General features: G+C 35.9%; 1 protein-coding gene across 1 annotated transcript in view; it reads right to left on the bottom strand.

Moving 5' to 3' along the window:
- Nucleotides 1–12155, bottom strand: part of DMD (dystrophin) — a gene marked incomplete at both ends in the record, with an annotated part of 1114107 nt that overhangs the window by 296517 nt on the left and 805435 nt on the right. The window contains one exon of the mRNA XM_080612996.1: nucleotides 7162–7279. Within this exon, the coding sequence (XP_080469122.1) occupies nucleotides 7162–7279 (118 nt within the window). The remainder of the gene's footprint in view (nucleotides 1–7161; nucleotides 7280–12155) is intronic.

Raw genomic sequence — 12155 nt, 5'->3', positions numbered from 1 at the left:
TCCTTCAGAAGGACCTAGAACTAACAATTTCAGAGACAACAGAGTAAATTAATAGGACCTGCAATCTCATCCTGTGTGGCAGTTACTTACCTTCCCTTTACATATTGCTTATAATACTTCTGCAAGTAAATTTGCTCCTTTCTGAAGCTACTGAAGCACTGGCCTTGTTAAACTTAAAAAAAAAAAATAAAATATGTGTGCAGATTTTTATGTATTAGAGGTTTTCACAAAGACTTTAGGAACAAAGGCAAGTAGTTAAGTAAAAACAGTCTGTTAAAATGTTACTCCTATTGAGCATAAAGAAGGAAAAGATGCCCCTAACACTATTCATAAGACTTACCATAGTAGGGGAGCAGCCAGTAGTACCTGGGTAAAGGAATTGCCTACTGACAGGCTGTAAAGAAGACTTTCTGTCATTTCACATCTGCTCATGTTTCTGGGCAACAGTTACTTTCACCTAGGTGAAAGTGACTGGGTAGGTTGAAGGAGGCTGAAAATTTATATGCTTTGGCTGTTTCACTAAAATCACCTCTATCACCTGTCTCCAAACATTTTAAGAACAGAAGAGTAAACTGCAGGATATTAAATAGGCTTGGATTTTCTTGACACCATCACTCAGAAGAATTTTTTTTGTCTGTATTCTGCCTGACCGCCTGTATTGATTAACTTCGTCCCTAAATTCATGTACCCAGGTCTACATTGTACAACAATGTATATATCCTGTTAGTGTGAAGCATCCCCCTATCAAACCATGCTTTTCTTATTCAGAGTGGGTGCTTGTTTTTCCACTTTATTTTGTTGTTTGGATTTTCTTTTTGGTTTTGTTTTTTAGGGGCCTAGTCAAAATTATTTAAAGGCTTTTAAAAAAATTTTCTTTCATATCAGTCTTTCTGAAAGGTCTTTTCCTCCAGCACAGCAATACAAGGTTTAATCTGTAAAGTACATCAGGATGATTAATAACCTTTGCATCTTGGCTGGATGGCCGCATGCAGAGAGTTCAGTCAATGGCTCAATGTCCAAGTGGAGACCAGTAACAAGTGGTGTCCCTCAGGGGTCTGTGTTGGGACCGATCCTGTTCAGCATCTTTGTTGGCAATAGGGACAGTGGGATTGAGTGCACTCTCAGCAAGTTTGCTAACAACACCAGGCTGTGTGGTTCAGTTGATATACTGGAGGGAAGGGATGCCATCCAGAGGGACCTTGACATGCTTGTGAGGTGGACTGATGCCAACCTCATGAAGTTCAACCAAGCCAAGTGCAAGGTCCTACACCCAGATCAGGGCAAACCCAGGCATAGGTACAGGATTGGGCAGAGAAGAGATTCAGAGCAGCCCTGCAGAGAAGGACTTCAGAGCGCTGGTTAATGAGAACTTAATGTGAGCCAGCTTCAGTGTGCACTCGCAGCACAGAAACCAACCATATCCTGGACTACATTGAAAGAAACATGACCAGCAGGTTGAAGGAAGTGATCCTGCCCCTCTACTCTGCTCTCATGAGATCCTATTTGGAGTACTGTGTACAGTTCTGGTGTCCTCAACATAAAAAGGGCATGTATCTGTTGGAACAAGTCCAGAGGAGGGCCACAAGGATGATCAGAGGGCTGGAGCACCTCCCGTATGAAGATAGGCTGAGAAAGTTGGGGCTGTTCAGGCTGGAGAAGAGAAGGCTGCGTGGAGACCTCATAGCAGCCATCCAATATCTGAAGGAGGCCTACAAGGATGCTGGAGAGGGACTCCTCATCAGGGGCTGTAGCAATAGGACAACAGGTAATGGGTTCAAAGTAAAACAGGCGAAGTTCAGGTTAGATATAAGGAAGAAGTTTTTACTGTAAGGGTGGTCAGGCACTGGAAGACGTTGCCCAGGGAGGTGGTAAATGCTCCCTCCCTGGCAGTGTTCAAGAGCAGACTGAACAGAGACTTCGGCGACACGGTCTACTTGTGACATGTCCCTGCCCATGGCAGGGGGGTTGGAACAAGATGATCTTAAGGTGCTTTCGAACCCTAACAATTCTATGATTCTACAATCTTTATGATGTAACAAAGCTATTACTCAGGTTCTTGAGGATTTCTTGAAATGTGGAATCCAGTGAATAGAATACTGGGGTTTATTCAATAATTCAGCTTAAAAATATCAACAAGTAGCTGGGCAAACTGTATACAAGTACAGTTTTCTCTTATCTTTTCCTTCATAGTCTTGGTAACTGCAAGTTTTACTACTGGATGACAAATTCCAGATCATATTTATTTTATTTATTTTCTTTTTTTTTCAAGTGGTAAACCCTTTATCTGCATTCAATAGCTCTAAGAGAAAACCACATGGATGGTAGTACCATGGATATGACTGCTTTATTAAGATGACAAGAACAGTACAGCTGTAATTCACTGTGGAGTTTCCATACATTTTGAAGTGTAAGTGATGACGAGTTGATGATTTTGCAATAAAACTGTCAAATACAGCAAGCTATTCAATAAAGGCTATTTTATGAGGTGCCACAGAGATACTCAGATTCTTTTCAGATCAGTTTAAGTGCAGTTTTCCTAACAACCAATTATAACATTTAGCTTTTCTTTTGTAAAAAAATAAACAAAAACCTCAAAACTGAAAACCAAAATAATTCTTCTGAAGGCATTCTCTATAAATTATTCATACATTTGTGGACTTGTTTTTAAAAATTGTCAAGTAAAATTTCAAAACCAATCTTTTGGTCCCAATGTGTAATTCTTGATCAAAATATCCTTCATTGAAATGCTTGCATTTATTGCTATTATTTATGTACTTAAGATAATAGAACATAATTAACTTCTCGATATTTTGAGAGTTCACTACATTTCACACTCTTGCTGAAGAAAGATGTATGCTACTTTGGCTTCTTATCAACTTGAAAGAGAGATTCTTTGGTCAGTAACATATTATTTCTTCACAGTTCTATAAATATTAATTTTCATACCTCATCTATTGCTTACACAGCCAGAAACCACATTACAAAATTGGGATGTAAATTGCTAGCAAAGTAAAATAGCAGAAAGGTTATTCACCATTACCTTTTGCATGTGTATCAACACAGCAGTAGGAAGGCCTCCTATTTAAATCTCTTACATTTCCAGGATCTAGCAAGATCTAATACAGCCTTTGTAATTACTTTGGTATTTCTGATTCTAAGACTGTAATTTTGTTTTTATTATCTCTCAGTATATTTCTATATTGAGTTGTTACTGAGTTTATGCAATTTATACATACCAACTGATGGATAATAAAAGGAATTTTCAAAGTTTAATTACTTTATCATATTTAAAGATGCTTAGAGACTCATTCAATTTAAAGAAAGAACATTTTCATCAGCAGTAAAACAAAGCATTTTGGAGCTGTGATGCATCATGTAGAGAAAAATGTTATTGTAGAGCATATGGTTCTGTTAGTATAGAATGTTTTATCAAAGACATTAAAAAAGCAGAAAGATATCTTGTTTTTCCCACAACTTTTACTCAAGAATAAATGTAATTATTATTCTTATGTATTCTCTAATGTATAAGTTGTAAACAATGATTTACATAAACAGAGATTTAAATATAATGTTATGTAAACATAACACGAGCTTTACTTTATAGAGCCAAGTTCTTTTTATGTAGCAAAGCTTCAGCAATTTCATACAGATAATGACTAAACCTATGTGATACTCATCATCATTGACTTAATTTACTTTTCTGCAATTCTTCATAAAGGCTCTCTAACAAATGTCTTTTGATTTGCTTGATCTTGTATAAAATATTTACCTTTATTATATATATAAATACTTTAAAAGGTAGTAATGGTTTCTAAATATATTTCAAAGTTTAACTTTACCGGGCATAATATACATATTTCTGCAAGCAGAATTACTTGAAAGTTACCAATATTAGCACAGAAGGCATAACCTTCAGGTTTTTAATTCCAGCACACTAACCCATCCTGTGAGCCAGAATAGCAGCTACCTTATAGAGTAGCTACAAGTCTCACTTAGTATTTATAATATATCTGTCCTGTGATATTGGCCAGATGATTGTGTAGGGGTTTTTTTAGTAGCACCTTAGTAGCAAACAACAATGAATAACATATTCTTACAAACTAACTCTTGTTTTCAGCTTTTTACTTCTCAAAGTGTGAGATCCCTTGCTTCAGCCTGGGAAGAGGTAGCGTACCAGATACAATTGAGTCTCTCTTTTCCTGTGTGACAGACCAGCCCTGCACTTCCTCTCCTCCCTGATGGAATACAACGAATGGCTTTGGCACCTGACAGTGTGACATTACAAAAGGCTGAGTGTGAGAGAGGTACACAGCTGCTGCAGAGGAGCACAAGTGGCACAGTGCTTATGCACAGGTCATGAAATCAGGTAGACTGAATGAGTACTCATAACTGCTAAGACATGCCCATGGTAATCTATTTGTATTCATGAAGAGGGAAAAAAAACCACAGGAAATGGGAAATAGTCTGTGGGTGAGGCAGTCAGGGAGGACTTGCAGCAGGACTTTGGTGCAAGGTCCAGGTATAAAGGGAGGATGCTCTCTAGAGCTGTGGGGAGCACACAGGTCTTAGCAACTGAATGTTCTCTGGTCCAGGGTTCAGCTCTCACTGCGAGCAAGATTTCCAGGGATGGACTTGGGCACAACACAATGTGTGCAGTAGGCTGGGCTCAGTATGCGCCGGACTGCAAAGCAAAACAACTGCACTAGGTGAGAGCACTGTGAAGCACAGCAGGCATCAGAAAAGCTTTGTTAGGAAGCACACAGTTTGAGAAGCTCAGCTGTGCTGGCCATAAGGAATGTTCCTATGTTAAGGACAGCATAGCACTGTGAAGGGGTACAAGTGGTGAACTACCCCCACAATAAATGCAGCAAGAACAAATGGATCCTCTCTATACAGTATTTAGCAGGTCTAATTCAAACCATAGTGATCTCCTTTTTCTTCACACAACATGCAGGGGAAAAAATCATGCAATTAAAAATATTAAAATTACTATTGCTCTTTTAAAGACGTACTTTAGGTGACAGTACATCACATTTGGCTATTATTCGGAAAAACCTTTTACATCTCATTGTAAAGTCCTACCATTTTTTTCCCTGGAAGTGTCATGATCTCCTTAAAATTCGTAAGTAATAAATACCTCTTGAATAGTGTTTAGCATTACCTGCAATTGTACAACTATAAACTAAGCATGAAAAAACCTTCATGAATCTTTTGCTACCAGAGAAGATTGGATCAAAAAGGGCCCTAATCATAATTTATCTCCCCCCACTACAGAAACACTAACCCTGTGTACTTCTGACAAGAAATATTTTGTTGACTTCAAAATTATTTCATTAATAACAACAGGATGATACTAGAAGAGGCTATACTACAGCAAGATGTATTTGAAAGGACACAAAAGGACTGCATCCTAAGTTGCACTTTTGCTGACAAGGATATTGGCAGATTCAGAATAGAAAATTAATTGCTAAATCAGAGCAAAAATTAATCTTGTATACTTTAAGTTCAAACTCAACTAATAACTTTTGGAATTCTTATGAATTAAAACTAAGAAATCATCATTAAAATACAGTCACCACACTGCTAGCCACAGATGGAAGCTGTAATATAATTGGGTTACCGCATACTCATTCATGATTTACAGTCTGATAGTTTGCTTTCCTTTTTTTTTTTTTTTTTTCAGTATGAAAACCAGCATTTAATCTATCTTAGAAGGCAATTTCACTTAAAGTGAAGTGCAGTTTTCCTACAGAACAAAATTTAGTCATGCATACAATTCACATGAGGACATATAGGAATTATGCTTGCATTTCATGTGAAGTCTACAACTCTTACCTTCAGAAGACTTGTCTTAGAATTAAAAATTAAAATATAGTAGAAAATACATATGTATGTACTTCTGAATTCAATGGATTATATGATTCTAAAATCAATTGTATGTCAAACAAGAACATGTTCTTATGTAATATATAAGCACTATCCAATTCTTCTCAAACTTCAAATAAAACAAATGCACTTTCTGTCTCTCTCTCTCTCAGTAATATGTTTCAAGGCCAGGAAGAGAATAGCAGTTAAATAATGTAATATCACATAAAATGTAGTCTAAATAATATCTGTATAACAAGAATGCAGTCCAAACACGCAATGTGGTTTTGATATATTATAGAAACTAACTGATGGAATAAAAAGGAACAGGTAATGTGTGTGTATATATATATATATATGTCATTATTTTTTTTTTTTTAAATTAAGTGGATAGAGAATCTTAGCCTACGTATAAACCTTATGTATAAACCAGTTATCAGTTTCAGGGAGAAAACTGGAGGTGTCTCAAGGTCAAGTTGTAGAAACAGTTTGTATCCACCTAAAGTGAATTGGCCGTGTCCACACGCAAAGCATTTGGCTTAGTTCTTTTCTAAGTTCCACGAGGGACCTCTAGGATCATAAGAAATTGATTTTTTGTAGTTTTGAGTCCTGAGTACTCAAAATAATAACTGAAGATGTATAACAGTCCACAAGAGAGGGCTGCTTTAATAGCACGACCTTGAGAATGTGTTTGATTCTATAGTGAGGGGTGTAAGGACACACAAGCATTGAAGGGTGACAGGACATTGTTGTCTTCTCTAAACTTCTTCTAAAACATTTTCTTCTCATTTTTCCACCTTAAACACATCTTGTTGGTTAATTATGGAAAGGGGAACCAGAACTGAAGAACTAATAAAGACTAGTGGCAGACCATCAGACTTGAGCATCTGCTGAGGGGAGATGTAAGAAGAGGCTGCAGTAGTACTACGAGAGATGGAATTAAAATACTCTTACAAGCCTACAGCTATACTCTGTGAATTCCTCCTTTTTCCTCCTTGTTTAAGAATAAATGTATTTCCTCATCTATAGTGATCACATTCTATATTTTTTACAATGTGCTTCCACTATGAAGACAAGCAACATCAAATTAAGGTGAAAAATTTGAAATATATAATCACTGACTTTCACTGACATTTATTCTATATGTGATTTGGAAAATCTGTGTGTGAAGTGTCTCCTGATACAATTCTCCTGATGGTAAAGTCATAAAGTGTCCGAAAAATGCTATGCTTATCGAGTATTACAACATTTTCCATATTTGCTGAAGCATCGTATGATAGCAGAATCACCACTTACTGCGGTCAGTAATTATAGTTCTGGCCTCCTGATTGCTCGTCTTGTTTTTTAGATTTTGTGCTGCAGTTATTAGTTCATCCAGCTGGGGACGTCTTTGCTCCAGATCCTGCAGTATTGCCTAGTTGCACACAAATACAAAAATAAAACAAAGAAAAATGCATGTAGAGCTGTTGAGAAGACTATATATAGGGACTTTCTTGGTGTGAGCTTGATTTTAAGCAGAGATTGTTTGCTGTTTCAAATAATACGAAGAATTTGGTCTAGACCTTCCAAATATTCTTGTTATTCTTAACATAAAAATACCAAGTATAACTTACAATAGTAATTTTAAAAGAACCTGTAAAACTAGAATATAGAACAACAATAATTCTTCATTTTTTAACCTATATTTTCCTAGTAACTCATGAAGACTAATTAATAATGTTTGTTTCTTAATGTGTTAAGACTTTAATTACTATCTCTTGCTTCTAACTCAGGTAAGACTATTACCATTGCTTTTTCTGTCCTGACACCTTACCTAGCAGAAACATAATTAACACTGACAATAATTTATGTGTTAGTTAAGCAGATACACAAAGCCCAGGCAATCCGACTAGAAAGTAAGAAGTGGATCTAGAGTTTCTCATAGGGAAAAAAGATGGGCTTTAAAATAATGACTCGTGGTCTTTGGGATGTAATAAAAACTAAGATACAAGAGCTTTAGATATTATGAAAATGAGAACTCAAGAAAAGTAAGGTATATAAGACTCATGCATATATTAGTTTAACTTATTTTGAAGGATTAGGGAAGAGTAAACAAGGAATTGGATTAATGATTTCCCAGATAAGAAGCATCCAAGCATGTTTCTAAAAGACATTGACCAGACCTAGCAACTTCAAGTTCCTATCGTGTAGCTTACAGAAAAGATGCTCATTAGATTTCCCAGTCTTAGGAGTTGAAAGTAGCAATATTTATTACCAAATTATGAAAAAATTTCCTTTTTCCCACATTTTGAGCCAAGAGAATAGAATAGCATGCTGTCAGATAGCTAGTAGGTGCAGTACATCAGCTGTTACATTGACAACAAAAGTAACTGGAGGATTTTTATTTTTAGGGCTTTTAATGTGGACAGTGTTCAGTGTTTAGGTAATCTGTTTGCATGTCCACCTGGCTGTGGACTATATGTCTTAAGCATTTTATTGTCTTAAAAGTCCACCCCTTGTGTCATGTGTTGTCATGTCCTCCCACCTGCTCCCCACCCCTTAAAATGCTTTTATTCTAAATAATCATAATTTATCTTAATAAGCTGATATGGTCTTAAGGTCCTTTCAAACCCTAACTATTCTATGTTTCTATGATTCTATGATAATCACTGACTGTACTGGATGGAAAAATACCTGCAGAGTCTTATCTCAAATTTGGCCCTCCAATATGAGATTAGAGTTATATAATTTCATTAAGTTGAAGGTGACAGGTAAAGGTTTAAAATAATTTTCTTTTTAATAAGATTACCAAAAAAGTATGAGAATATCACTTTTAGTAACTATAGCATACATCATTAAAAGTAAGCGAAAAGCTCCACCAAGTTTCATTTTTGTGCAGTTATAAACTCTTCAGAAAAAAAAGGTAATTTTCAAGAAACACATCCTGTAAAATTCTTGCCTTTAACTTCTGTATCAGAAGTTCTTAGAAAATCTGTTTCAGCTGGCTTTCTAAACTCATACCTAAAAGCTTGGATGGTATTTTTCCACTTGTATACTGATTGAATTGCATATAGAGACATGCAGTTAAAGCAGCAGCTTGCACAATTAAGCAAGGAACAAATTTCTTATTAGAAGTCTCTCCTTAGTGAAAGTACTCAAGAAAAAGACATAAAATCTACTGATGCAGTTACTACCTCTAGATATCTATGTGCCTTCAAAACTCCATTTTCTAGGCAGACAAGTTAGTGGGTGACATGAATTTTACAATAGAAAAAGCAGTCCCTCTGCAGCCTAGCAACACCTGTATTATACATATTGCCAAAATGGACTGTGCAGAAGGAACATTAAAATACGTACAACATGCTCAGAAAATTGTGTGGCATCCAAAGTAGTATTTCCCTCTCACTCTCCTTCCCCTCCCAAGAAACTGCTTAGAAGATGGAAAGAAAATTTAGTGATTCTAAATTCTTATATTTTCTTAAATATAATTTTTATATTTGGTATACTAACAGGAGAATGATTTCTCTGCTCCATTCTGAGTCTCCAACCAGGCATTAAATGCTATGCTTGTACCACAGAAGAAAGCTTCTGCTGTATGAAATCTAGTAATAAACAAAGCAATAGACAAGCACTGCTCAATAAGGATTTGCTCAATAAGAAAATGAGCAAATGGAACTGATGTATACCTAAGTGCTTACAGAATGATTTACCCACAAAATACACCTGCAGTTCCTGAACTAGACACTCAGGAAAACTAGCAAAGCCTCTTTAAAGTGAGTCTTGCTAGCTCTGCTGTTTCCTCGGGGACTCAAGAATCTCATCCCTAGGACAAACTTCCCTCTGCCATTTAATGTGAATAAAATTACTTTTTGCCAGATGTACTAAAGTGCATTTCTGAGAGATCAAGGACATCTCAAAACCCTTATACTATGAACAGATCTGATGATTCTTGATTCTTTTCCTTTCAGGAAACAGTAATACATAGTTGTAGAACAAACAAAAGGGTTTTTCTTAGTATCAGAAAGGCAACCAAATAAGGGGAAAAAATAATCCTCAAATTAATATATTTTTCTTTCATTTAATACAAAGTATCTGAGAACCTTACCCAAGCAATATTTAATTTGGTACAATTTTATCAATTGAAATTGTTGTAAAATAGTTACATTTATTGGTGCAATTTTATCAATTGGCACAATCTTAAAAACTTAGTAAATATACGTTCCACATAGAACCAGTGTTTCACATACACATACAAACCCTGACGGAAACTTGGATAAAAGTAGCTACTAAAGCATATCTTTCCTGAGCCTTCCTGTGATCCTGTAGCATGAAAGCAAACAGCAACAACTGAGCTCAAATTATTATCAAATTCCAAAAAATATTCTGTGACTGGACAAACTAATAATACAAATTGATTTTGTGGGTAACAAAAATACAAATAATTATGCTAGGAAAAGAAGTGCTTTGATGAGCACAAATTAAAAGACTGCTAAATATATTTAAAAAACATAATAATTGAATATCAGCTGACTATTAGCTGAAATGATCTAAAACAAAGAAATGAGAAAAAAACAAAAAACAAAAAAACAAACAAACAAATAACCACAACACCCAAGCCCCAAAACAAAAGCAATTGACACATGGATATCCATTTTAAAACTTACAAATTCAGCCAAATGTTTAATGTTGTAAAACTGGATCTTCGACAGAAAACAAAGGAGAAACTGTTAGAAGGTGTTAGAACAGCTACAGGAAGAAAATCCCATTAATAGCGGTACCCCGGTGGGGGCACAGCAGATGCAACAGACCAGATGCCTCTGATTTGGAATGTCAGCACACAGAAACAAATGTGCTATGTAAAATGTGTAATACAGAAATAAGTTATTATGCAAGTATTGTCTCAAAACAAATTAAACAGAAATCTACCTAGTCCCCACCAGGTCACAAAGATAACAGGTAAAAAGACTTGTGGAGTCAGCTACGCTGAAAGGACGGTGGGATTTTTTTTAACGCTTGTGTTCTTGTGCTATGCAAGTGTGTGAGTAATTTTTCTTTACTCTCACTTACCTAGTGCTCTGCAAAGGTAAAATAATGTATTCTGCAAAGCATTATAGCCAATATTTTAATCGAGAATTTTTTGTTTAATAATAAATGTAGCTCAACATAAGTAGGTCAGCAATGAAAAAGAACCATTGACACCTATGGTTGTTCAAATACATCTTTAAATCCCAAAAGAGCTTTTATTTTTCTTCAATATACCTACGAGTGCAAACATCATAATGCTTGGTGACAGCACAGTAATGGAAAGATGAGATTCAGTCATCAAACCTGCCTACAGTTTGTTAGAAAGTGATGCTACTCACTTTTAACAATCTTTTTACATTTGTGGACGGCAGCTGCTCAAAAGAAAAATCCAATTTTCAGGTTCCTAACTTTTATGATTTTTTTACACAAAATGGGGGTTGAGATATTGAACAAATTATTCAAGTCAGCAACTGAAATAACTTGTATAGAAATTGCTAAAAAGTAAACTGAAAAACTGAAACAGGAGAGGTATGACAAATTCTTGTTGGGACTGCACAGTTTAGGACTGAGAAACAAAATGTTCTCCAGCTTTATAATGTATCATGTTATAGTCTGCATATTTGTCACTCTAGCCATTTGTGTGATAGTTTAAATCAAGGATAGGATCTTTAAAAAAATCTATCCAGTCTTTTTTCCTGACTTGATGGCATTATTAAACTGAAATATATGAATTCCAGGATGGTACCAAATCTTAAACATTCAACTAGTCACTTACTGATGCTGATTATGAGTGTTTGCTCCATAATATCAGCAACAACTGTGATCACACCAAAAGCCAGGACTTCTGTTTCCCACTGTTGAACATCAAGCATATAAATGAGAGTTTAGGTTGCTGTTCTGCAACATTATATATGATTGTGCCTCAGTCTGTATGCTGCTTTAGAAAGGCTCCGGGTCTACTTCATAACTGTCTTACATTTGTAAGTTGAAAACTGTCTCTGAAAACAAAGAAGCTAAAATGTCATTAAAAAAATTGAAGATTACTGGGTAAATGTCCTGGTTTAGCAGTAGCAGTCATTTTTTCTCCCTCTTAGTAGCTGGTGCAGCGCTGTGTTTTTGACTTTCGGCCTGGGGATAATACTGATAAAACCGATATTTTCAGTTGCTGGTCAGAATGTTTACTCTGACCAAGGACTTTATGAGTCTCATGCTCTGCCAGGGAGGAGCAGAAGCCGGGAGGAAGCAGGGACAGGACACCTGACCCAAACTAGCCAAAGAGGTATTCC

Source organism: Psittacula echo (assembly GCF_963264785.1).
Source record: "Psittacula echo genome assembly, chromosome: 3".
Lineage (NCBI taxonomy): Eukaryota > Metazoa > Chordata > Aves > Psittaciformes > Psittacidae > Psittacula > Psittacula echo.
The sequence above is the reverse complement of the archived record's forward strand: the minus strand, read 5'-3'. Positions and strand labels throughout refer to the sequence as shown.